This window comes from Tuber melanosporum, assembly GCF_000151645.1.
Source record: "Tuber melanosporum whole genome shotgun sequence assembly, scaffold_15, strain Mel28".
Classification (NCBI taxonomy): Eukaryota; Fungi; Ascomycota; class Pezizomycetes; order Pezizales; family Tuberaceae; genus Tuber; species Tuber melanosporum.
The window spans coordinates 938,296-961,335 of NW_003298808.1; the positions used below are offsets into that span (position 1 = coordinate 938,296).

The following is a 23,040-nucleotide window of genomic DNA, read 5'->3' on the forward strand; positions in this document are numbered from 1 at the left end:
ATCATGTGGCGGGTCAAATTTGGATGTCGATGGATATTCCATAGCCAAATCAGAATCACTGCAGACACCAATGGACAAACCCCCGAATCTACAACAAGCCGCTCTGGGGGAGGTGGGTGAGGAGAGCAAATATTATACGCTGCCCCAGGATACAAAGCCCATTGACATGATGAAGTAGGCCCCACCAAACTCCGGGGGTTCCGAGAATTCGAGGCACCGACTATCATACTGCCCGAATTGGAGAAGGAAGTAAGAGAGAAGAAAACGCCTTCCGGAATTTAAGCCAATCTAATCTAGTCCAGCCCAGCCCGTCTATGGTAGCAAAGACAAAGGAAATGAAAATGTGTCGTGGAATACGGGAAAGTGAAAAGTTGAAAAAAATACAATGCCCAAACACCAATTCGCCAGCGGACCAACCAAAGAAGCAAGGACACTGTCGCTAGCAACATGCCCGCCATAATAATAAAAAATTGTACTAGTAAAAGATAAAAATGCGCAAGGGAAGGGAAGGGAAGAGGGAAGGGAACATAGGAGAGGGAAAAAGGTTTTTCCGTCATCATAACCATCATCGTCGCAATCATCAGACAAGCTATACTAAACTACCCCTGAAATCAATCAATCAATCAACCAATCAATCAATCCACCTGTCCATACATAGCCTCTTGCCCCTTTACAAAACGTCCACATCGACAGGCAGGTTATCAGTTTTCAACTCCCTCCCCTTCTTGCTAGTAGCGACAGGGGCCCTTCCATTCTCCTGGACATAAAACTCTCTCAACTTAACCACAGCGCTGGATGAATAAATCCCGCCGACAACCTCATATCCTCCTCCCCCCCCGCCATTCCCACCATTCCTTCCGTCGCCCATCCCATCCCCTTCATGGACCCTCAAGACCCCACCGCATCCGCCAAACCTATCATTCGAGCAGCCGAAGTAGACCTTCCTGATACCGATCTGGCGGAGTGCGCTAGCGCACATGATGCATGGCTCGACAGTAACGTATAGGTCGGTCTCTTTGAATATGGACGGCGGATGGGTAGCCAAGATCTTGTCAATCGCGACGAGCTCCGCATGGCGGGTCCCGCAAAGGGAACGATTTGTGTCGTTTCGGCCGCTGGCGATTATGCGTGAGCCGTGCACGAAGACACAGCCGACGGGTACTTCATTGCTTTGGAGGGCTGAGGTGGCGATTTGGAGAGCGGATTGCATGTATGCATGGTGGATGGTAGGTGGGGGGGTAGTTGGGTTTAGGGTAAATTTTGGTGGGGTGGCGGCGGTGGCAGCCGCTTCAATTGGAGCAGTTTTGGCAGTTGCAGTTGTAGCGATAGCGAGGTTGGTAGCGGGGGTAGGGGTGGTGGGGGTGGTGGGGGCAGTGGTAGAGGTGATACGGATAGTCATTTTTGGTGCCAGTGTTTGGATAAGGCGCTTTAGGGGCATTCAGTGCTTTCGGCTTCCTTTTTTCCTTTCGTTTAGAAGTATTTATTTTGTGTTATAGGTAAAGGAGGAGGTCAAGGAAGAGAAAGGGGAATTGCAGTCGTTGGTCGTTGGTCGTTGGTTGGTTGGTTGGTCGGTCGGTTGGTTGGTTGGTTGTTGAACCGACTTCCCGTTTGTCGGGGAGGGTAACTATGATACCAAATGGGATCAACCAAGAGTTAGTAAGTTAGGTTAATTTAGCAGAGCTCATCCTCATAAGATATGATAGTGGCATGCGCGGGCACTCGGACGCCAGCGCGGTAGGTTAGGGCTACACGCATGATAGGCCTCGTTAGGTATTACGGCTGCGAGTATGACGAGCCTAGCTGACGATAGTTTTCATAATAACATTATCATAATATTAATTTCACTACATGAGTGGCAGCTCTTGAGCTGGTTACGTTTTTCAGGGACACGACACCTGCTTTATCGCAACTCCTATCGTACTGCCTGCGCAGCTACGTGGGAGATCACAGCTGCGATAAGGGATGTTTTACCTTTCCCAAGGCGCAACAGCACGGCATCTCACTCGAGCATCGCCTAGTATCGCACTGATTCATTCAATCATAGCATTTCTATGGCTCTAATCTACATCCCCTCTCCCCCCCTTCCCCCATTCACTCACCCACCGCGTTCATATTCTTCCATTTCGCATTCCCACAAATTCCCTGGGGGGTAGTAAAAAAGCAAGACAAAGGCTGTTGTGCAAATAATCGAGTTCTCATTTTTCCTTCGCCGTCTGCTAGCCTGCCTAACACTCGAAAAATCAATGGTCTAGCAAAATGCGCACACACGGAGGAGCCCCTTCCACTTAAGGGGAGAGATAGAACGGCGATGCCATTCCCAGCAAATGGGCTCTCTGCAACCCAGAAGTCAGCAAACGGCGAGCAATCTTCAGAGATATGGAGTGTGGAGAGGTGCAGCACGTACTGTATGACAGCCTTGGAGTTCCCCAGATAACCTCAGATATAACCAGGGCCCACATCGCAAAGCTCCGGGAATTCCAACCTTCCGGACAATGAAGAAGCATCGCTTACCTTGGAATGGATCATTAGTCCAGTCCACCGTTTCACCGCTTGGTTACTTGCATGTCTAGTGACTGCACCGGCAGGAGGCGGGCTCCGCGCATATCCAATTTGCCCATAGGCATCCTACCTACAGCCCCTAACGCCCATTGAAAAACACCGCATATCAGCCAGCTTCATCCAGGCAGACCCCTCCAGCCCTCGCACCATCACCCTTCCCAGGGGGGTTTAAAACTAACCTGGTTTATCATAACAAACGCCCCCCCGCATAATTCAGACCGGCTACCGATAACTTGTTTTTCTGCTGGGTCCGTAATCCGCCAGTAGATTCCCCATGTAATCGTGTGACGGTTACAGTCGGCTACTGTTCAGGCGGCCCGAAACGTGATCCCCCAATCACCAAACATCATCTGGCTAATCACCCCAATCCCAATCTCAGCGCGGCAAGCCGACACAACACTTTCTTTATAACAGGGCTGAAAGCGGTGAGAAGAGTTTTGCTCTCCCCCCATTGCAGAATTAAGCCCGTTCCTATTCACACAAGCAGGGATTCAATATGTTTTCGTCGCTCCGTCTCAGAAGCACATCCCCGAGGCACAAAAGCTGAGTTACTCGTAGTCACCCAAAAGTGCTGCGCTGCTGCCACGTGATAAATCGTCAAGCTTTTCAACCCCCTTTCAGCGCATAACTCCGATAGGCTTCAACCATGACGGGCTCCCCTCGAGCTTTTTTCTCAGTGATGTAATGTTAAGTGATGAGGTAAGTGTGGCCAATGGGGGTTCAGCCCGCTGCAGCGCCATCAAGATATCGGGCGCCGATTCGTAGGTGCTACGACCGCACCGATAGGGTCAATCGACAGGGTGCGCCATCGGTACTATTCCTTTGGTCCCGAAAAACTAACACAAAAAAGACAGTCAAGGAATCCAAAACCCGATGCGAGTATCAAACGGTATTGTATTTAGGTTACCCGTTTAGTAAATTTATCCGCTGAGGCCCGTCAATGGTATTTAGCGCAACGCGAGGTGGTGAACCTGTGGTACGCGCTTTGTGTTTGCAGGAAACACGTGAGACGGTGTTTTAGCAAGCAGAAAAACACCGAAAATACAGTGCGGTGTGGCGAACCAGGGCTTGTCTCATACAATGCACTGCATATAAGTAGATAGAGTCTAATCAATCACCTTAAGGGTGGGAATAAGACTATTCGCCGGTCATGCAGAATACCCATTTTCAATGGAACCTCCGCTCGGCTACAATAGATGTTCCAGGAATCCCGATTTAGGCGAGAAATCAAAGAAATAGGAAATCCAATCAAATTTGCCAAGCTGTGGGTAAACAATTAGAGATGCCAAAAGCGAAAGAGAAAGTCGTTATTTCGCCAGCCTTGTGCCAAATGTGATATCATTTCCGACAACGAGTGATTTATTGTGACTCAGCCTGGTCGACTGAAGCTTGGAAAGGCCGCATTATCTGGCAAAATTTGCCTGCCGCTAGCACGCTAAAGCGAAGCAGGGGTTGAAGTAAAACATTCAATACAGTCAGGAAGGTCCAAAATAGACCTGGTTTTGGCCATAAAGGGTTAGGTAAAGGCGTTTTGTTGGGAATTTGAGACAGATTACAAAGAAAACTCTTACTTCAATGCATTGGCGACAAGTAAATCTTGCCAGAGAATGGAGTATCACACCATACTATATGTATCAGTATAAGTGGAGAGCCAAGGTACATGGAATGGTCTAGTCAAGCCAGAAAATAGCTCCGGTGACCCGTCGGGATGATCGTTGGCCTAAAGTATGGGACATGGGAAGTGTTAGCCACCAAGCCGAAAGGCCATTTACTCGGGGAAATTCTTACCCAAGCCCAGTGCTAATGCTGAAATACCAAGCTCCGGTTTAACACCCTAACAGAAGGTAATGGAGAGCATCTGAGCATTGTTGAGCCACTTAAGTTCACCGCCCATCATGCTATTACGAGGGAGAAATCTTGGACCCCTAGAGAAACCAAGCCAGCTTAAAACTGCCAGATTATAGGAGATCGGATTGAATGTGATAGGGCGCGAGAGCCTACCTTCTCAAGCGCCTCTTCCACGCCCAATTCCCGAGCTATAGCTCCGGATGGCTCTTCAATAACCAGGTTTGCTGGTGGTGTTCCGCTGATCGAATACCGTCCGGCCTATTTCCTCCTAAATCTTCCTTCACTCTGTTCCCAATTATGGAATTTATTGAGACTGAGTGATAACCTGTGATCAGGTTCGCGTGATAATTGATGATCTAGTGCTCTTCAATTAGCATCATGAATGCACCAATCGTTCCCCATCACCCTCGTCAACTCTCTCCGGTGGGTTCACTCAGACCCACCTCCAAACACCGCTAATATCGCCATCATCACAATCGAACAAATTAAAAAGAAAAAAACCAAAGCCCAATATATTGAACCTACATAAAAAACGACCGCTCTGCCCCACCCGGGCCGGGCAGAAGAAAAAATTGACCAGCAAACGAATACAATAGCTTCTTTTTTTTCGTTGAAAAAAAAAAGAAAGAGTAAAATGTAAAGAGAAAGTAAAAACACCCCATGATATCCTTTTTTTCGTTTCCAAGCATCGAAACCGTCGCATTTACCGTGATCACTAAAGTGATGTAAAACCCCTTGACCCCACCGCAAAACAAGCAAAGAAAAAGCGATTATCGGGGCAAATGAGGAATGGGAAGCAAAAAAGCAAATCCGCTCGCCGAAAAGGGGGAAGAAATGATTCAAATCAGGAAAACAGGAGGAAAAGAAGCATACAAAAATACAATTTTTTTCAGTTGTTACAAGCCTTTGTTTTTTAGTTAGTGAAAAACAAAAATCATGAGCTAAATGGACCTATTGCCCATTGCCCTGGCATCCCTCCTATTGGGCTGCTAGTCCAGGCTTCAAATCCGGGCGGAATAGTTGGGTTCCCTTGCATTTGGGCCTGGGCTTGGGCTTGCTGCATATTGAGGTACCACTGTGGACCTGGCATCTGCCCCACCACGCTTCCATGGCTTCCGGGGGTGCTAGGCTGTTGTGCATATCCATTGGCCAGGGCACTCATCAAAGAGGCATTAATCTGGTTTTGGTATGCGGTTTGGTCCGCAATCGTGGATCCAGGACGCTGTGGCGGCATCGTTGGTCCTGGGATGGGACCTGGGGCTTGTTGCAGTCCACCCTCCGCATCGAGTTTCCACAAATGCGGAGAGATGGAATCAGTAGAATAGCTTCGGCGGGGTCCCTCGCCGGAAAGATTCCACATATGCGGGCCAAATTGTGGGTGCGCCGTGAGCGGAGGGCGCATCGGCCAGTTGCCTCCGTTCTCTGATGCGACCCTTTGTTCATTATTTCCTAAGAGGAACGCAGGTGACCTTCCCATGGCACCACCTCCAAAAGCAGAAACCGAGTGTGGGGGGTTTGGAGCGTATACCGGACCCATAGGGCTGATGAAAGGCGGGGGGCCGTTCGGCCGATAGCCGGCTGCAAAGAGTTCCTTTGGATTCTTCATTTGCTGGTGGAAGATCATATCTGCTTGGTGGGCACCTGCATAATTTCGCATATGGGTGGGGCCCAAAGGTCCCATATAACGCACTCCACCATAGCGAACAGGGCCGTTACTGCCGCTGCCACTGCCGATATTCTGCTGGTAAGTCTGCGGTGGAGGGATAAAATCGGCGCTTCTATCAGTAGTGGTCATTGACGAACGACTTGGCGGTGGAATTTGCGGGGAAACAGATCGGCTTCGGAAATCTTCCGAATCAAGGTCACGCCTCCATGTACGCGTGCTAGGGCCTTTCCCATGGCCACATCGATTGCCACGTCGACTACCCCATTTCCCAGAGGCACTTCCTTCAGACGCTGATTCCCATGGTTCGTCTAAACCCCCTCCCTCTTGCACATGGCTGGGTCCAGGATAGCCATAGGAGCCGCTGCCACCTCTATACTTGGGCCCCTTCGTCGAAGCACTTGGGTTGGGTGCCTTGGGCATTGGTGCAGAACGTTCGCCCGGCCCGCGAGTGGCTTTGAAATTGTCAGTATCGAGCCTTAGAGAAGGCCCACCTCGCCGAGGAGTTGGACTTCTATCTCCGAGAAGCGGGGTCAAGGAAACTGCAGTTCTGGAATTACCCATTACGGGAGTATCGCATGGGCCGGGTTTCATTTTCGAGAAAGCATTCTCAATATCTGCTTCCCTTGGCTGGTTATCGTCAATATCCGAGTCATCGTCGATCCTTGTGCTCTGATATGAACTCTCCATCTCAGCACGAAGGTAAGCTGGAAGTGTCGGAGACTTTCGCGTGGATGGTTCGGGGGCCGGGGGAGGAGCCGGAGAAGCCGCAGGTCCCTCGCCGAAGAGGAAGAAAGGCTTACGTCTCTTTCTCTCTGTTCTTAGTTCCTCCTGTTCAACGTCTGGCTGGTCTGATTCGCTAATGATATGTTCATCCTCGGTATCCTCCTCATTTAACCTCCCCAAACGCGGTGCACTAGCTCTTTCGAAGCTCTGTGTCCCCACTTTAGGAGCTTGGTTATCTGAATCATATTGCGGTGGTGTGATTACCGTTCCACCGGGAGTCAAGATCCATCTCCAAGGTTGGGGTCCCCTAGCTCCATTTGTTTGCTCATCCCGATCCTGCAACGATTCTATGGGTCCAAAACGTAAGTAAGGATTGCGAAGAATGATGAAAGGAAAAAACAAACCATCTGAGGACACTGTACTTCTCTCTTTGCCCTTCTTCCTCTCTGTGGGCGAGGAGAAAAGATCATCAAATCGCCAGGAATCAGACGCGTTTGATCCGCTGGTAGGCCTCTTGTCCCGCTTCCCGGTCCCAAGACCCTCCTCCAGAAATTTTGAAAATAGGCTGCGGTTTGACGCAGCTCTACTGCTAGATCCCATTTTATCACCAATATTGTTATTGTCCATCCAACCCAAAGGCACAGTGGTCTCCCCGGGCTCCTTGGGAGTCGGTGTTGGGGAGGAGGGTACCGACAATCCGACGTCTTCATCTTCTGCTCCCTCCCCGGCCGCTCTGACCGGATCGTCCTCGTCTACAACTTCCTCCACGGTCACGTAGCGTTTCGGCACCGAACCATCGATATTTTCCTTATTCTCATCGCCGGCATGCCTCAAATGGTCATGAACCTCCAGTTCGCCAAGCTCCCGGTTGATCCTCTCCAATTCAGCAGTGGCATCAAAGCCTCTCGATGTTTCACCTTCAACTTCGATAAGTTGCTCCGATGTCAGACCGAAAGAAGTTCTTGATTGAGACCTCAGAGAGGAAGGCCGACCCCCGCTGGGTGAGGTCAATTTTTTTCGTTGCTCTGCAATGCCTTCGTCATATACGTGAACTTTCGGCCAGGCTTCTTCTGCCGCACAATCGACCTGCAGAATAAAATCATCTGCTTTCCATAACCCGGTTTCCCATAAATCTTTGATATTACTTCCACCGCTCTCATTTAGAATCCTAAAATGGATCCGTTCCTCGAGAGCGGATTGATACCAGTGCTTAATCTTCCGAACTTCCGATGTCCATTTAGCACCAGTAGCGAATAGTTCCGCAGCAGCATTAAGAGCTTGAAGGTGGTTCTTGGCAGCATGGCAAAGGTGTTTGTACACAGCCCTGAACGAAGATCCAGGGTGCGGGATGGATATTTCGGTAGTTGAAAGTGCCTTATCAAGATCGCCAAAATTGAGAATCATGGGTAACCTTCTCGCAAGGATATCGTGGACCAAGGGGTCCTCGTCGGGAAATGAAGAAACACTAGATTTTGTTGCCATAGGCGAGGAAGAAGTTGATGAAATAGAACGCAACTTCATTTTCAGCTGTCGCCTAGCCTCTCCTAGATCGAGAACTAATGATTCGATCTGTTTCCCATAACTCTCATGCAATCCACGAACGAGATCGTTATTAAAGCCATAGCCTCTCCGGGCATTCCGCATCTCCTCCACGTGTGATTCCTCAAGCTTTTTGATTTCATTCTGGTGGGACGCAGTAAGGTTTGAGATCTCAGTTCGGTGAGATTCGGCAAGCGAAGCGAGCGACGATCGGTGATTTGCCTTTACTCTCGTAAGGTGCTAAGAGCCATTATATTAATTTTTTTTCCGGTTTGTTTGTCACATCGGGAAGAAAAAAATCAATGGTTATATGTCCAAAAATAGAACAAAGTAGGCTGGGGAAAAAAGGTGGGGACGGAGGGAGAAGGGGGGGTATTTACATCGGCCTCTTCGTCCATAGCAGAACTAGTTCTAGCGAATAATTCTTTTAGGTTCGGAATTTCGTTATTCAAACTGCCCATCTCTTCACGAATGTCTCTGTTGCGGGATGGCGTGTATTGAGCCCAATCCTCCACTTCTGGGATATTATCGCGGCGATTGTTGTTGTTATCCATCTTCGGCTCCCCCATTTCGGCGTTATCTTCGGTCGGCCGTGTTAACCCCCCCTCTGCCTCTCGCCTCTCATTTCTTTCACCCTCGCTTCCTTCCGACATTGTTGTAGAGGCAGGAGTCAGGATTATGTCTTCCCGCAGTTGAGCACCGCCGTTAGTATCCTGGCCCGCTCCCGAGGATGGAGACTTGCTGGCGTCGACGGTGCTGGAACGGTTCATGCTTCGATCGTTGTTGGTCCGGCGTGCAGAGAAAGTAGCTAGCAGGGACCTGGATATTGAAAGCCGCCAATACGTGGACATCCGCCGATGGAGAGGATTGTAATAGAGGTTAGGAGAAACAACTTGATGATGTGAGATAAGGTTGGGTTTGGGGTATTGAAATGAGTTATGATGTCTTGTCACGGTCCGGATGTTTCGTTTGCCCTTCCGTATCGCTCCGCTTTAATTTTTTTTTTGGAGGGGCGGAGAAAAGATACGGGTGGAAGGGAACAGGTGATGGGATGTGGAAAGCGTGTTATGGATGGCGGTTAATGGAGGGAAAAAAATAACAAGAGGGGGGATTTCTATTGATAGACGGGGGAGGTGGTGTGTGTACGAGTAATATGTGTATGATATGTGTATGGTACTAGATGTGTACGAGCACGCATGTAAGTATGAATGAGGGTATCATACCAGTACTCGTACTGTACGGTACTAGGGGGTTACGCCGAACACGAAGGGAGGCGTGGGCATTGGGTGTCGGGGAGGTGAATGATTGTGAGCGAGAGGAAGAGAGAGGGGGTGAGGGGTGTTGTGTTTGGTAGAAATGTGGGTAGGAGATGGAGTTGTAGACTATCTCTCGGGTGCTCGTTCGAGGCTGCAGACTGTATGGATGGCCAAAAAAAAAAAAACCTTGCACAAGTACATATGATAAAAGCCGAGATTTTTGGAATGCAGGTAGAAGCTGAGAACGAGTAGGATGGGATTATTACAAAATAAAATAAAATAAGAAAACGGAAAAAATAACAATAAAAATTTGCTGGCAAGGTCAATAAGGGAAAGAAAAGCTGCAAAATAGGGAAGGAGCGAGAGTGGGCGAGAAAGTGTGCGTTGTCCCATTGTGTTGCACGGCAGCGATAAGCTTAAGCAGCGGACACCTCCAAGTTGCCCTACCCACCACTCTACTAAGTATGATAATTAGATCAGCTCGACACCACAATAATATCCTTTACAAAGTTGATAGAGGCGAGTTCATGCCCCGGACGGTAACTCCCCGCCCCAATGTTATGTCCACGAGTAAATATCCTCTAGGCCCCCTCACACCTCTCCGTTTCAAGTAGGTGGAATTGTGGGTGGAGGGCTAGAAGAACTGCAGTCCAGCCAACTATCGATAACCACAATTGAAAGGCATCGAGGTGGCCAACAAATTGATAGAAAGTATCCTCGCTCGCTATGCATAATAGGGCTAAGCCCCCCTCTATTCATGTATGGTACCGCACCATGGCCCTGATATACGGGCGAGTACCGTTTCGTGCCTAACTAAAAATCGACAAGGAGATCCCAACACATACAGCCTAAAAATCCTAGGGCATTGGTATATTATACTGTAGGAGGCAATATAGAAAGGAATCTAAAAAGGAGAAGAAGAAAACAGGATATTTCTACTACCGTAGGGTGGTATATAACGGTTTAACTCCTCTCAGCGACTCGCAAGACGGCTCTCAAAGCCGCTAATCCACCCGAATGACTCTCAACGGTTCTTCCGCGACCCCTGTCGTTCAAGTCTCCGCCTGGTGTGTTGTCCATCGGAATGGATAGCGGGCGACCGATCCCGCCGCCGTTCTGAATATCTACGGCTCCGGGGTCCAGAATTGTCTCGAACTTGTCGGAAGAGGACACATGCTTCGGTGCACCCCACCAGGTTCCGACAACGCCCTTCAGGTTACGGGTGCTCCATGCTGCCGCAGCGTTCTTGCGGATGAAATTGTGTAAATCTGTGCAACGCTCAAGGTGCCGGGATCTTGCTGCTCCGCTGAGAGCGCTGTTGGATGATACGGTAGGCAGAGGCTCGCAGAAAAGCGTCAAATGGTGGAAGAATATGCCTGATGCATGCATACATAAGTTTTGAATAAACAAACGAGAAAACGAATCATGGTGTAACAGACGAAAGCAAGTTTCTTATGTTATTACCGTATTCCTAACTTACCTTTAAACATGTGGCCATTCTGAGAACAGTACCCTCCAATGTCGCACTTTTCTGTGAGAATCCCGTCACGGACAATCTCCCCCACACGGTTCTCGCTCGTCACTACGGCATCCACCAGTTCGAATCCTTCTGATAAATACCCTTCGTCGCCTGTTGCTTCTGCGAGCCCACGTAGCCCACTTAGGAGCACACCCTGGTTGTACGTGTAAACCATTTCGTCCCTGACATCACATATCTTCTCCCCCACACCTTTGACATTCGAGATATGGAAGCCGTCGGTATAAAGCCCCTGTTTGTTTGTCATGTTGCTATTCCTTAACCATTCGTGCCCTCTTATCGCATTGAATAAATAGCGCTCATTCCGATCGCCGTTGTAAAGGTACATTCCGATGCTAGCAGATATATACAACTCGTTCGTTATGGCGTTCTTGTATTCAAGTAATTTAACTAAGTAATTTATTCTTCCTAAAAGGATAACTGCCTACTAGGCATACGTACCTTGTAGGGATCCAGGTAAGGGCTCCAGAGCATCCCGCCGGCGCAGAGCGCAGTATCCCAACCTCCCTCAGCGAGAAGGTAGAACTCGAGCGCTCGTTGCGCAAAAGGCTTCCGCCATTCCGCCCCTGCCCATTCGGAATCTTCGAAGGTCTCCTTGCGATAATCTATCATCTTTATTGCCTCTAACCAGCCGAGTACCACCCACAGAATATCGTCGAAAGCTTGACGGCGCAGTCCTTGGTCATCCTGACCATAAAAGAAAGCTATCAGTTGCGCAAAGCATGTATTTGAAAGAGCTCTTTCACCAGGAATTTCGGATAGGGTGTGGGCTCCAGCTGCAAGGTATGTTCCCAATACAGCGCGTGTCCAGTCTATACCTGTATTTAAATAATTTATTCTTCCTAAAAGGATAACCGCCCAACGGGCATATGTACCCAACAGCATTATGTCCCCGTGATAAGCCAACACCACCCCATTCCAAAATATAAAAACAAAAACAAAATAAACACTACCATGGCCCAATACCATCTTGCGACACTCCACCCAAACATAAATCCAGCAGTCTCACGGGCGCTCATCCCACCAGTGGGATCCCGGATTATAGTGTCTTACTGCCTCATAGCCCTATCCCCCAACTCAATCAATTCACCCTCAGCCCTCTCACCAAGCCAACATATAAATTCCCCCCACAATTTAGCCCAACAACTCTTCAAATACCTCAGGTGCATCCCAACAACTTCAAACACTATCCCGCACCACCCACAGCATCCGTCAACAGTCTTGCCCATCATCTTGCCCCACCATAAGGCAACCGAGTTCCGGTATTCATCCCGTTTCTCGTCCAACTCCACCGAGAGCCCATTCCAAAACCGCTCACCCCAATCCGCCACGCACTCCCGACTACCCTCGAAGTGCACCCACCTCGACCGGTATCTAATTCCTACCCCACAGGAGCCACATGGAAAATCATCGTGGACACCAATCATGAACGGGTACCTGCATTGCATGGCATGCAGAATTACAGGCAATATGCATCGATGTCCGATCTCACCAGATCGCCCACACCTATCACAAGCCCTCCTGCGCACAATCTCAACCATATGGCCGTCATCCCTTTCCACAAATATCGTCCCCTGGAAAGGATTCCCCGCTACCAAACGGACGTCCCCGAGATCATCCTTCTTGTTGGGTATCCCCAACCCAACCCAGGTATGCTTCCGCCACCACTTGACCCATTCCTCAAGGTACTTGTCGACAAAGAGCTGCTCCACATCAGGTCTCATCTCAGCGTATCGGTTACACTTGACCAAATGCATCCGGTCATCACCCCCGATGCAGCTTCCATGATCCTCAATCCTGGCTCCACTCCTCAGCCTCACCAGGACATACTTGTCCATCCTCGATAAACCCCTCAAATGACGGGACTTGGTGGGTTTCCTAGAGTACTACCCGTGCCCTTCCACCTTGCACCAGGCCACTCACTCTTTCTGCCGCAGATCTCTGGCAATCATCATATTCCTAAGCCTAAACGAGTTGGTAATGACATGCCCGGGGCTCCTCCCAACCGACCCCTCGCGATCCTATCAGCTTCCTCATTGCCAGCGATCCCCATATGACCGGGAACCCATTGCAAACTCACACTATCGAACTGGTTCAATAGAGGCTCAAGTGCATCCCAAATACCTGCCGTTTCATCATCACAACACATGTCTCTCACCATCGAGATCACTGGTTGGCAATCTAACAGCAGGAGTACTCGTCGACATCCAGGAGCAATGACAGCCATACTCGAAAGCACATTAACTACAGCCATCAGCTCACATTCCATGATCGACCATCCGGATGGCACACCGAATCCCCGAGACCCCATTCTGACACCCCCAAGGTAAGCCACCCATCCACTGGCAGCACCCTTACCAGTCTTGGATCCGTCAGTGAATACCATCAGCCTCCCGTCCATATCTTCCTTTAACCTCCTGTAAGCCACCAAGGCTTCCACCTTGCCACGGTCAACCCGAATTGACGGCCGGACATTCAACTCCTTATCAGAGTGCAATTCCGTGGCTCGCGCCCCGTCAAATTCCCAATCCGCCAGAGTCGCCGACCACTATGGGAAGTCCTCCCCAAAGCGGTATGTTATCATCCTGGCGTAGCACCTCCTTTGCAAGTATCGCCCTTGCAACATGATAGGCACCACTCCAAATTCAGCGCTCAGGATGTTGTTGGCAAGTTTCATCAGGGTTCGGAATGTGCTCCGAATACAGTCGTTCACATGCACCTGAATTCTCTTCACATAGGATGGAAAGTCGGTTAAGAACTCAAGCCCATAACAAACAGTCGGAAGATATGCAGCTTGGATCAGCCAGTACGCCTCCCATGCCCCAATCCCCTTGTTACCCCCCCACCTCCTCGTCAACCCACCAATTCTCCTCCTCACCCCCAATCCCCTCCTAAGCCAATACTCGACATGGTGGTCCTAGTGCATATGCTTGTTTAGGTAGAACCCTAGTACCCTAAGGCATTCCACTGGCTCCAAACAAACATCCCCGAAATGAACACCATCCCATGTCGTATCACCCAGCCCAAGCCACTGCAGTTTCCTTGTGGAGAAGTCTATTCCTCTCCCTCTCGCCACTCTCCAGCAGTCTAGAAATGTCTTCTGCACAATCTCAGCAACTACCTTTCTCGAAGGCCCAGCCACCAAAATCACACCATCATCAACATAACTACTAACCACCCTCGCCACCAAAACACCTGCACGCAACCACGGCCTAAAAATATCGGCCACATATGCCCTAAACAAAAAGGGGGACAACGGCGACCCTTGTGGAATGCCACAGGCCGTGAAGTAGTTCTTAGACACCAGTCCGTTAAAACGAAAATGTACCGTTCTCCTCAGACACCACCTCTGGACCCAGCACACCAACTCCCGGCATACCCCTCGAGCAACCAGGAAATCCGAGAGAAGATTGTGATCAACATGATCAAACCCTCTCTCCACATCCATCGAGACGATCATCCGGGCCCTGTCCTAGTAAAATCGGCAGAATTCCAACACTACCGCCATGGCATCATGAACCCCCCTCTTCCTTCATGACCCAAACTGTGTCTCCTCCAACTCCAGTTGACATGTGAGTTTGATTAACACCACTCTCTCACCAATCTTAGTCAAAACTGGTAGCAGGTGAATCATCCTCCAAGATTTCACAACGTCATATCTGGGTTTGTCCGCCTTCTCGATGAGGACACTCTCCGCCACCTGCCATTCCGGGTGGTCGTATTTCAATCCAAACCCTATCATCCTCCGGAACACACCCAAGTTGGTCCTCATAAGGAACCTGCAGAAAGGGTAAGTCATGCCGTCTCTTCCAGGAGCCGTGTTCGCTGGGCTCCTGGCAACGGCAATCTCCACCTCATCGCATGGCCCGATATCGATCTCAGATCGAGCTCATTCTATCTCATCCCCCGGTCAAAGCTGTTCGGCGATTAAATCCGATATGTCAGCAGGATAGGTCCCGGATGACAAGTCGAAAAAGCCTTCCTATAAACTCTCAAGAGCTGTTTTGAACTCATTTAGAGGAGCTTTCTTCGGCGGACGGAGTAAAGGTAGTTCTGAACGGAGCTCCTGGGGAAATGAAAAAGAAGTAATAAGAAAAGAAAGGAATAGAAATGTGAAGATATGACAATAGCGTATCATCTTGCTCGATCTCTTACTGTTTTCCTCCTTGTACTCGAGTACTTGTAGAGATCCTAAGTTTGGAGTAGCAACCCTAATACTAGTTAAGGGTTTTTTATGCGGACGGATTTCGAATTCAAGCAGATCAATCACCTAGACGGTGGGATCATGAAAGATATAGGGATAAAAGCAATGGTGTACCATTGCATTCTCCGTATTCCCCATCCTCCCCCCTTCCTAGCCACTCGGGGACAAGCACTCAAGGATCAGGGTTTCGGAACAGTCATTCAAATAATTTATTCTTCCTAACAGGATAACAGCCCAACGGGTATATGTACCCAACAGCATTATGTTTCTGTGATAAGCCAACACCACACCATTCCAAAAAATAAAAACAAAACAAAATAAACACTACCATGGCCAAATACCATCTTGCAACCCTCCTCCCAAACATAAATCCAGCAGTCTCACAGGTACTCATCCCACAAGTGGGATCCCAGATTAATGCGTCTTACTGCCTCACAGCCCCACCTATCCATCAACAAGTTCATGCTCAGCCCTCTCACCAAGCCAACATATAAATTCCTCCCACAATTTATTCCAACAACTCTTCGAGTACCGCAGGTGCATCTCCACAACCTCAAACACCACCCCACACCACCCACAGTGCCCGTCAACTGTCTTCCCCATTATCTTGCCCCACCACAGCGCAACTGTGTACCAATATTCATCCAGCCACTGTCCCAATCCCTCTGAGAGCCCATCCCAGAATCGTTCATCCCAACTTTCAACGCATTCTCTATTACCCTCAAAGTGGACCCATCTCAACCGGTATTTAATATCCACTCCACAGGAGTCACATGGAAAATCTCCCTGGACGCCAATCATGAATGGGTACCTGCATTGCATGGTATTCAGAATCACAGGTAGCATGCACCGATGTCCGATCACCTTAGATCCACCACATTTATCACAAGCCTTCCTGTAGGCGATCTCAACCACGTGTCCATTCTCTCCTTCCACAAATATCATCCCAATAAAAGAATTCCCGGCCACCACGCGTACATCCCCAAGATCACTTTTCTGTTCAGGTATCCCCAACCCAATCCAGGTGTATTTCCGCCACCACTTGACCCATCCATCAAGGTACTTGTCAACAAAGAGTTGACCCATATCAGGTCTCATTTCAGCGTACCTGTCACACTTGACTAGGTGCATCCTATCATCACTCCCAATACAGCTTTCATGATCCCCAATCCCGGCCCCACTCCTCAGCCTCACCAGGACATACTTGTCCATCCTCGATAAACCCCTCAAATGACGGGGTTTGGTAGGTTCACTAGAGTAGTACCCATGCCCTTCCGCCTTGCACCAGGCCACCCACTCTTTCTGCCTCAAATCTTTAGCTATCATCATATTTCCAAGCCTAAAAGAGTTCGTAATAACATACCCAGGGTTCCTTCCAACTGAGCCCCTCGTGATCTTATCAGCTTCCTCATTGCCGGCGATCTCCATATGACCGAGAACCCATTGCAGACCCACACTATCGAACTGGTTCAATAGAGGCACAAGTGCATCCCAAACACCTGCCGTTTCATCATCACAACCCATGTTCCTCACCATTGAGAGAACAGGCTGACAATCTAGTAGCAGGAGCACTCATCAACAAGCAGGAGCAATTACCGCTACACTCGAAAGTGCATTAACCACGGCCATCAGCTCACATTCCACGATCGACCATCTAGATGGCACACCAAATCTCCTAGACCCAACCCTAACACCATCAAGGTAAGCCACCCATCTACAAGCAGCACCCTTGTCAGTCCTGGATCCGTCAGTGCACACCATTAGCCTCCCGTCCATATCTCCCTTCAACTTCCGGTAAGCCATCAAGGCTTCTGCCTTGCCCCGGTCAACCCGAATTGATAGCCGGACATTCAGCTCCTTATCGGAGTACAATTCCGTGGCTCGCACCCCGTCAAATTTCCAATCCGCCCGGGTCGCCGACCACCATGGGATATCTTCCCCAAAGCGGTATATAATCATCCTGGCATGGCACCTCCGTTGCAAGTAACACCCCTGAATACCAACAAGGACCACTCCAAACTCAGCACTCAGGATATTGTTGGCTAGCTTCATCGGAGTCTGGAATGTACTCCGGATGCAATAGTTCACATGAACCTGAATCCTCTTCACATACGACGGAAAGTCGGTTAAGAACTCAAGCCCATAGTAAACAGTCGGAAGATATGCGGCCTGTACCAGCCGGTACACCTCCCATACCCCAATCCCCTTGTCAACCCCCCACCTCCTCGTCAACCCCCTAATTCTCCTCCTCACCCCCAATCCCAACTTCAGCCAGTCTTCGACATGGTGGTCCCAGTGCATATGCTTGTTCAGGTAGTACCCGAGCACCCTAAGGCACTCCACCGGCTCCAAACAAACATCCCCGAAATAGACACCATCCCATGCCGTGTCATCCAGCCCCACCCACTGCAGTTTCCTAGCGAGAAGTCCATACCCCTCCCCCGTGCGACTCTCCGGCAGTCCAAGAACATCTCCTGCGCAATCCTAGCGACCACCTCCTGCGAAGGCCCAGCCACCAAAATCACACCATCATCGACATAGCTACTAACCACCCTCGCCACCGAAACACCTGCACGTAGCTGCGGCCTAAATATGTCGGCCACATATGCCCCAAACAAAAACGAGGACAACAGCGATCCTTGCAGTATGCCACAGGCCATGTAGTAATCCTTTGACACCAGTCCATTAAAACGAAATTGAACCGTGCGCCTCAGACACTACCTCCTCACCCAGCACACCAACTCCCGGCACACTCCACGAGCCACCAGGAAATCCGATAGAAGATTGTGATCCACATGATCAAACCCCCCCTCTACATCCATCGAGACAATCATCCGGGCCCTGTCCTGGTAGAATTGCCAGAATTCCAATACCACCGCCATGGCGTCATGAACCCCCCTCTTCCTCCGTGACCCAAATTGTGTCTCCTCCAACTCCAGTTGACACGTGAGTTTGATTAACACCACTCTCTCACCAATCTTAGCCAAGACCGGCAGCAGGTGAATCATCCTCCAAGATTTCACAACATCATATCTGGGTTTGTTCGCCTTCTCGATGAGGACACTCTCTGCTATGTGCCATTCCGGGTGATCATATTTCAACAGTCAGGGTTGGGCTCCATGTGCTTGAGCAGCAGTAGCTGATACAAGGATTAATAATAGCTCACGAGTCGGAATTCTTCCGTGGTGGGGAAGAACTTGCCTGCTTTGGGCTTGGAGTGCTGACAAAGTGGAGGGGCTGACGATCATGAGATACAACAGGTCATGAAGTCTTGTTCTCGAGTACCGGTACTATGGCGCTCGTACTCGAGTATAGTACAAACAAGTTTGGAATGGGGGCCACGCGCTATCATAGCAATTTCCTCGTTGGTTACTGCGCTCACGCAGGGAGCCCACTTGACGTTAAAAACGCAGGAGGAGTTCTGAGTCCAGGTGACTTGTGATGGCGGAAGAATGGGGGATCATGGGGCCGCTGCGTTAGGAAGGGGGTGGCTTGGCATCTCAAGAGCCTCATCATCCGAAGACCGATAACGCGGGGGGATCGGTGTTGGTCCATGCGTTCACGCGACCAGGACAGCCTTCACCTCACCACGACGAAGCTATTATAGGCGGCTGACGAACAGGAATCAGCACCATATCATATCATACGATAGCAAGCAATTTTTGTTACAGTACCCTACTTTGTTGATTTCCCTCTTTGCCTTTGCTGACCGAGTACCACTGTTCGTCAACCTCCCAGTTTCTCAGTGGGTATGGTGAAGAAGACTGTGACTTACTTGAGTACCATAGAACTAACAATTTTACAGCAAAAATAGCAGCTTTTATACAAAGTTATCACTACGCTGGAGAAGATTCACAAAAATACAAACTATCTATAGAGCTACTGGAAACGGTAAGGACATTATTTTCTATAATATCGTACGTAGTTGAACCTTGAAATTCCTCCTAGACACGACTCTCCTACCAAACACAATGGTCTTGGCGTGATTTTGAAGAACGTTTTGTTCCCTCTTGTTACTGTGAACTATGCTCTTCAGAATTTAGATTCATTTGAGGTTACAATAGAGGTCTAGAGCTTTTCTACTCTTTGCGTATGATAGTTGTCCTGTTTTTAGCTCAATTATTGGTGCTGGAATATGTGCGAAATTGGCCATTTTTGGTCCCACTTGTAATATTTTCTGTTCATTTAGAATTGCTCTGCCAGGATATGAACGTGGCTAGGTAGAAATAATTTCCTCGGTGCTAGGGCCCATGTGTAGGTTCCAATAAAACTCCACTCATATCATTATGATATCCATACCATAACATTTCCCAAAAGTCAGATTGGAGTTATAGTAATGGCAAGAAAGCCAGGGTGAGGGCACGAAAACCCCCCCAAATCGGCACACTTTAAGCAAAACACCGGAAGGCAATTGGGCAGCCCAGCGTGAACCCGACTTTTACAAGTATCATACCGTATCATAACAAGTACAGTCGCGATACGAAGTTGTATCACCATTGTAATACAAGTCCAATACCGGCAGATCACCTCCTGGTTGCAATGTGCGCGAAGCGGAGCACACCAAAATACTTCAAGATACGTTAGAACAGACATTCTTACAGATAATGCACCCCAGTCTCGTTCCTGAAGCCTTTCGCGGGAAGACTATTTTCTCATATCTCCACTGGTAAGCCATGAGTGCTAGCTGGCGGTTGAAATTATGTGATATCGTGCTTCGAACAGCGAGGGTGGTAGCACCAGTAAACTACCAGTGCTTTTATCCCGATTAACGTCAACGACCGGGATCCGGGACATCACCGGGATCCGGGATAGACTGCTCGTCAACAGGCACCAACCATTGAAATCAAATAACTCCACGAATTGAAGGCCAAAAAAACTCAAAAGAACTGGAAACAATTGTCCAAAATGAAAACATTGTAGTTTGAGGAATCTAAGCCTTATACTAGCTGTATTAGCCTCAAGCGAATAGGATTGATAGTGTGAGGGGGAAGACCTACAAAGAAAAAAAAAAAAAACCAGGAGAAACTTCAAGGCTTGCGAGAGCAAAGAGTCATATGAAGAGGCTAATTGGGAAGTCGGTAGGATAAGTGTGGCGAATGAGGACTTTCCTGCCTGAGGGAGGTGGTTGGTGCAATGTCAGTATCCGAGGAGGACATCCAATCGCTCTCTTTACTGTCATGGTAAACATCGCTAGAAATACTCTCCTGAACGTAAGAATCCAGGATTATTTCAGGGTTATTATCGATAATAACATGGTGCAGAGGTTGTGATTTTGCTGGTCAGACGGCTTTTTTTTTTTGCTCTCCAGGAGGTTTCATGGTCTTTTTAGCAGTGGACTGCTTGATCTTCTCTGAGTCTTTCTCTAGCCGTATATCCCGTAACTTTATGAGATCACCACCCGTAATAATTCGCACCTCGGTGAGCTTTCTTCGATCCATTTTGTTGTAAACCGATGTGATCCCTTGCAGCCTTTTTGATTGTTTCTGGTACAGTTCACGGTGTGCAATCTCTGTTTCCAACTGATGTCCAAGCTCTCGCATATTAACCTTGACTCGTGTTATCATAACTTGTGAATCTTTGACCTTTGGCCCGGAGTCCTGAAGTGACAGAGAACTGATCCCACTGTCCAGTAAATGTTCGGCAGCTTGAACACAGTGTCGGATATCCTTGCTTTGGCGTGGTGTTGAAAGTAGATCCAAGGTATCATGGCGGGACACAACCACCGGTACCATTTTTCCAAGCACCCGCCTTGGACACAATGGCCAGATCCCAGCCCCCTCAAATGCCTTGCAAATGTTGGAAGAAGTAAATGTCTTCTCCTGTGCATTGGCTACCATTCTAATAAATAAAGACTTTTTAATACCGGTTCCTGTTGAATTGTGACCCGATCTCTCATGCTCATCCACCTCTCGTTCATAGTAGTGCTGGTAGGGCGAAAACAGGCCAACATCAAGTGGCTGAACAAGATGTGTACTGTGTGATGGTAGACATAAAAGAAGGATATTATGATCAATACAAAAGCGGGCAAATTGGTAGGTAATATGTGAACCATGACCATCGATGATAAGAAGCCGTGGTAATCCTCCAATCAAAGCTGCTGTTTGCGGTTCAAAAATATTCTGCAACTACATTAAAGCCAATCTATCATCAATCCAACCCTTTGGAGAATAGCTAAAAACATAATCCTTCTCCTGAGATGTAAGATTTTTGTGCCATCCCAAATACTGTGCTGTACCATGGTAAATTACTAATGGTGAAAGTATGAATCCAGCCGCATTTATTGTCTCAGCTATTGTGACCAATTCACGACCTCCCTGATGAGTGACATTTGGATTCCTTCTTCCACGATGACACAGGACTCTAGCTCGTGCTGCATGACCAAGTAAAAACTTTTTTTCATCCATGTTAAAGATTTGAGAAGCTTTTAGACCGTGCTGATGAATAAGCCGTGCTAGTTTTGCAAAAAAGTCCTTAATCAGGCGGGGATCATTGGCTTGAGCCCTCTGTCGTTCTAGGTGAGAACTGTATTTCACTGTAATCGATGGGTTTCTATCCAGGAAGCGGGAAATCCACTTTTGTCCTAAAGGTTTTGTCTCGCTGCCTAATCGCTTTACCTCCAAATGGATCGCCATATCACGAACTATATCCAATCTCGGTGGAAACCCTCGATCATCCATATCAAAACACCATTTGACTATTGCCTTGTCTTCTGCCCCCATCAACCTCTGCTGGCCTGCATGAGCCTCCCTTCAGCTCCCCTGGGCCCCAGAAAGCCTGTAGTATAGGGTTGTTCGGGATACTCCAAATATCTCCACCGCAGCACCAACTCCACCTTCCAATCCATCACGAATGGCCTTTATCGCTTTTTGGAGCTGAATTTCCCGTCTATCTTCTTGTCGAACCTTTGTTTTCCCCATTGTTGTTGTTGTTTTTCCGAATTTGAAGGTTTACTCGGCTAAACAGCCAGGTTGTATTACCCCGCATCTCCCTCTCAGAGCGCAAAAAGCAAATCACGCTTCCACGTGACGTCCCGCTTCCCCATCGGATACGTTAGGGCTTGTCGTGGTGTAGCTTAGGCGAGTGTCTGGATATTCGCACTTGCTACAGCATGCTTGCTCCGGAGCTAGTATAGGCTCATGTTGGCACCGCGGTCAACATACCGGCTCGCTACTCGGCCCGGTTGTCTACTTATACTATAAAAGGGTAGCGACCCTCCCTCAACGCCACCAAACCACAACCAACCCTAGCGGCGAGCAGATCCACATATCGTACCGATACACTGGGATCTGATGCTCTGATGGCGCTGCTCCTTACATGTCACTTTTCAGCCTTATCATCTTTGATTTCATGGCGTCTGATACCAAGCCGCCGGCGAATCCCCCTATCCGAGTGATAGTTCTTACCATCAGCTGAGTCGTGTTCTAGAAGGAGGTAGAGTATCGGTATGATGCTAGGACAAAAGCTCGAGTCGATGGCCGTTTCCACCAGAGCCAAACCCCCTTTACCAAGCATTTTCTAACCCCCAATGAATACGAGGGTTCCACTTTATCCAAATTAAACCGGGAAACGGGTAGAGAGAGCAGTTTTCGATGGAGAAAATTGAATAGAAGTTTTATGAGATTGGAGGGCTAAGTTACTAACTAAGAGCAAAGGTGGTTTCCATTTTTTGTATGGTACCTCCATGCAAAGCCTCAAGTCAGTTTTGGGT

The 23,040-nt window shown here is 48.7% G+C and overlaps 3 protein-coding genes; all 3 read right to left on the reverse strand.

Moving 5' to 3' along the window:
• Window positions 1-670: 670 nt before the first annotated feature.
• Window positions 671-1,210, reverse strand: GSTUM_00004783001 (uncharacterized protein; the record flags this gene model as incomplete). Its single annotated transcript, XM_002836552.1, has 1 exon — window positions 671-1,210. The coding sequence occupies one exon, from the start codon at window positions 1,208-1,210 to the stop codon at window positions 671-673; it is 540 nt and encodes a 179-aa protein (XP_002836598.1).
• A 3,693-nt stretch (window positions 1,211-4,903) lies between these two features.
• GSTUM_00004784001 (uncharacterized protein) lies at window positions 4,904-9,173 on the reverse strand. XM_002836553.2 has 3 exons: window positions 8,716-9,173; window positions 7,201-8,575; window positions 4,904-7,143 (listed from the first exon to the last, which is right to left on the reverse strand). The coding sequence occupies exons 1-3, from the start codon at window positions 9,103-9,105 to the stop codon at window positions 5,342-5,344; spliced, it is 3,567 nt and encodes a 1,188-aa protein (XP_002836599.1). The 5' UTR covers window positions 9,106-9,173; the 3' UTR covers window positions 4,904-5,341.
• A 1,092-nt stretch (window positions 9,174-10,265) lies between these two features.
• GSTUM_00004785001 (uncharacterized protein) lies at window positions 10,266-12,013 on the reverse strand (the record flags this gene model as incomplete). XM_002836554.2 has 3 exons in its annotated part: window positions 10,266-10,967; window positions 11,072-11,498; window positions 11,570-12,013. The coding sequence occupies 3 exons, from the start codon at window positions 12,011-12,013 to the stop codon at window positions 10,555-10,557; spliced, it is 1,284 nt and encodes a 427-aa protein (XP_002836600.1). The 3' UTR covers window positions 10,266-10,554.
• Window positions 12,014-23,040: the final 11,027 nt, after the last annotated feature.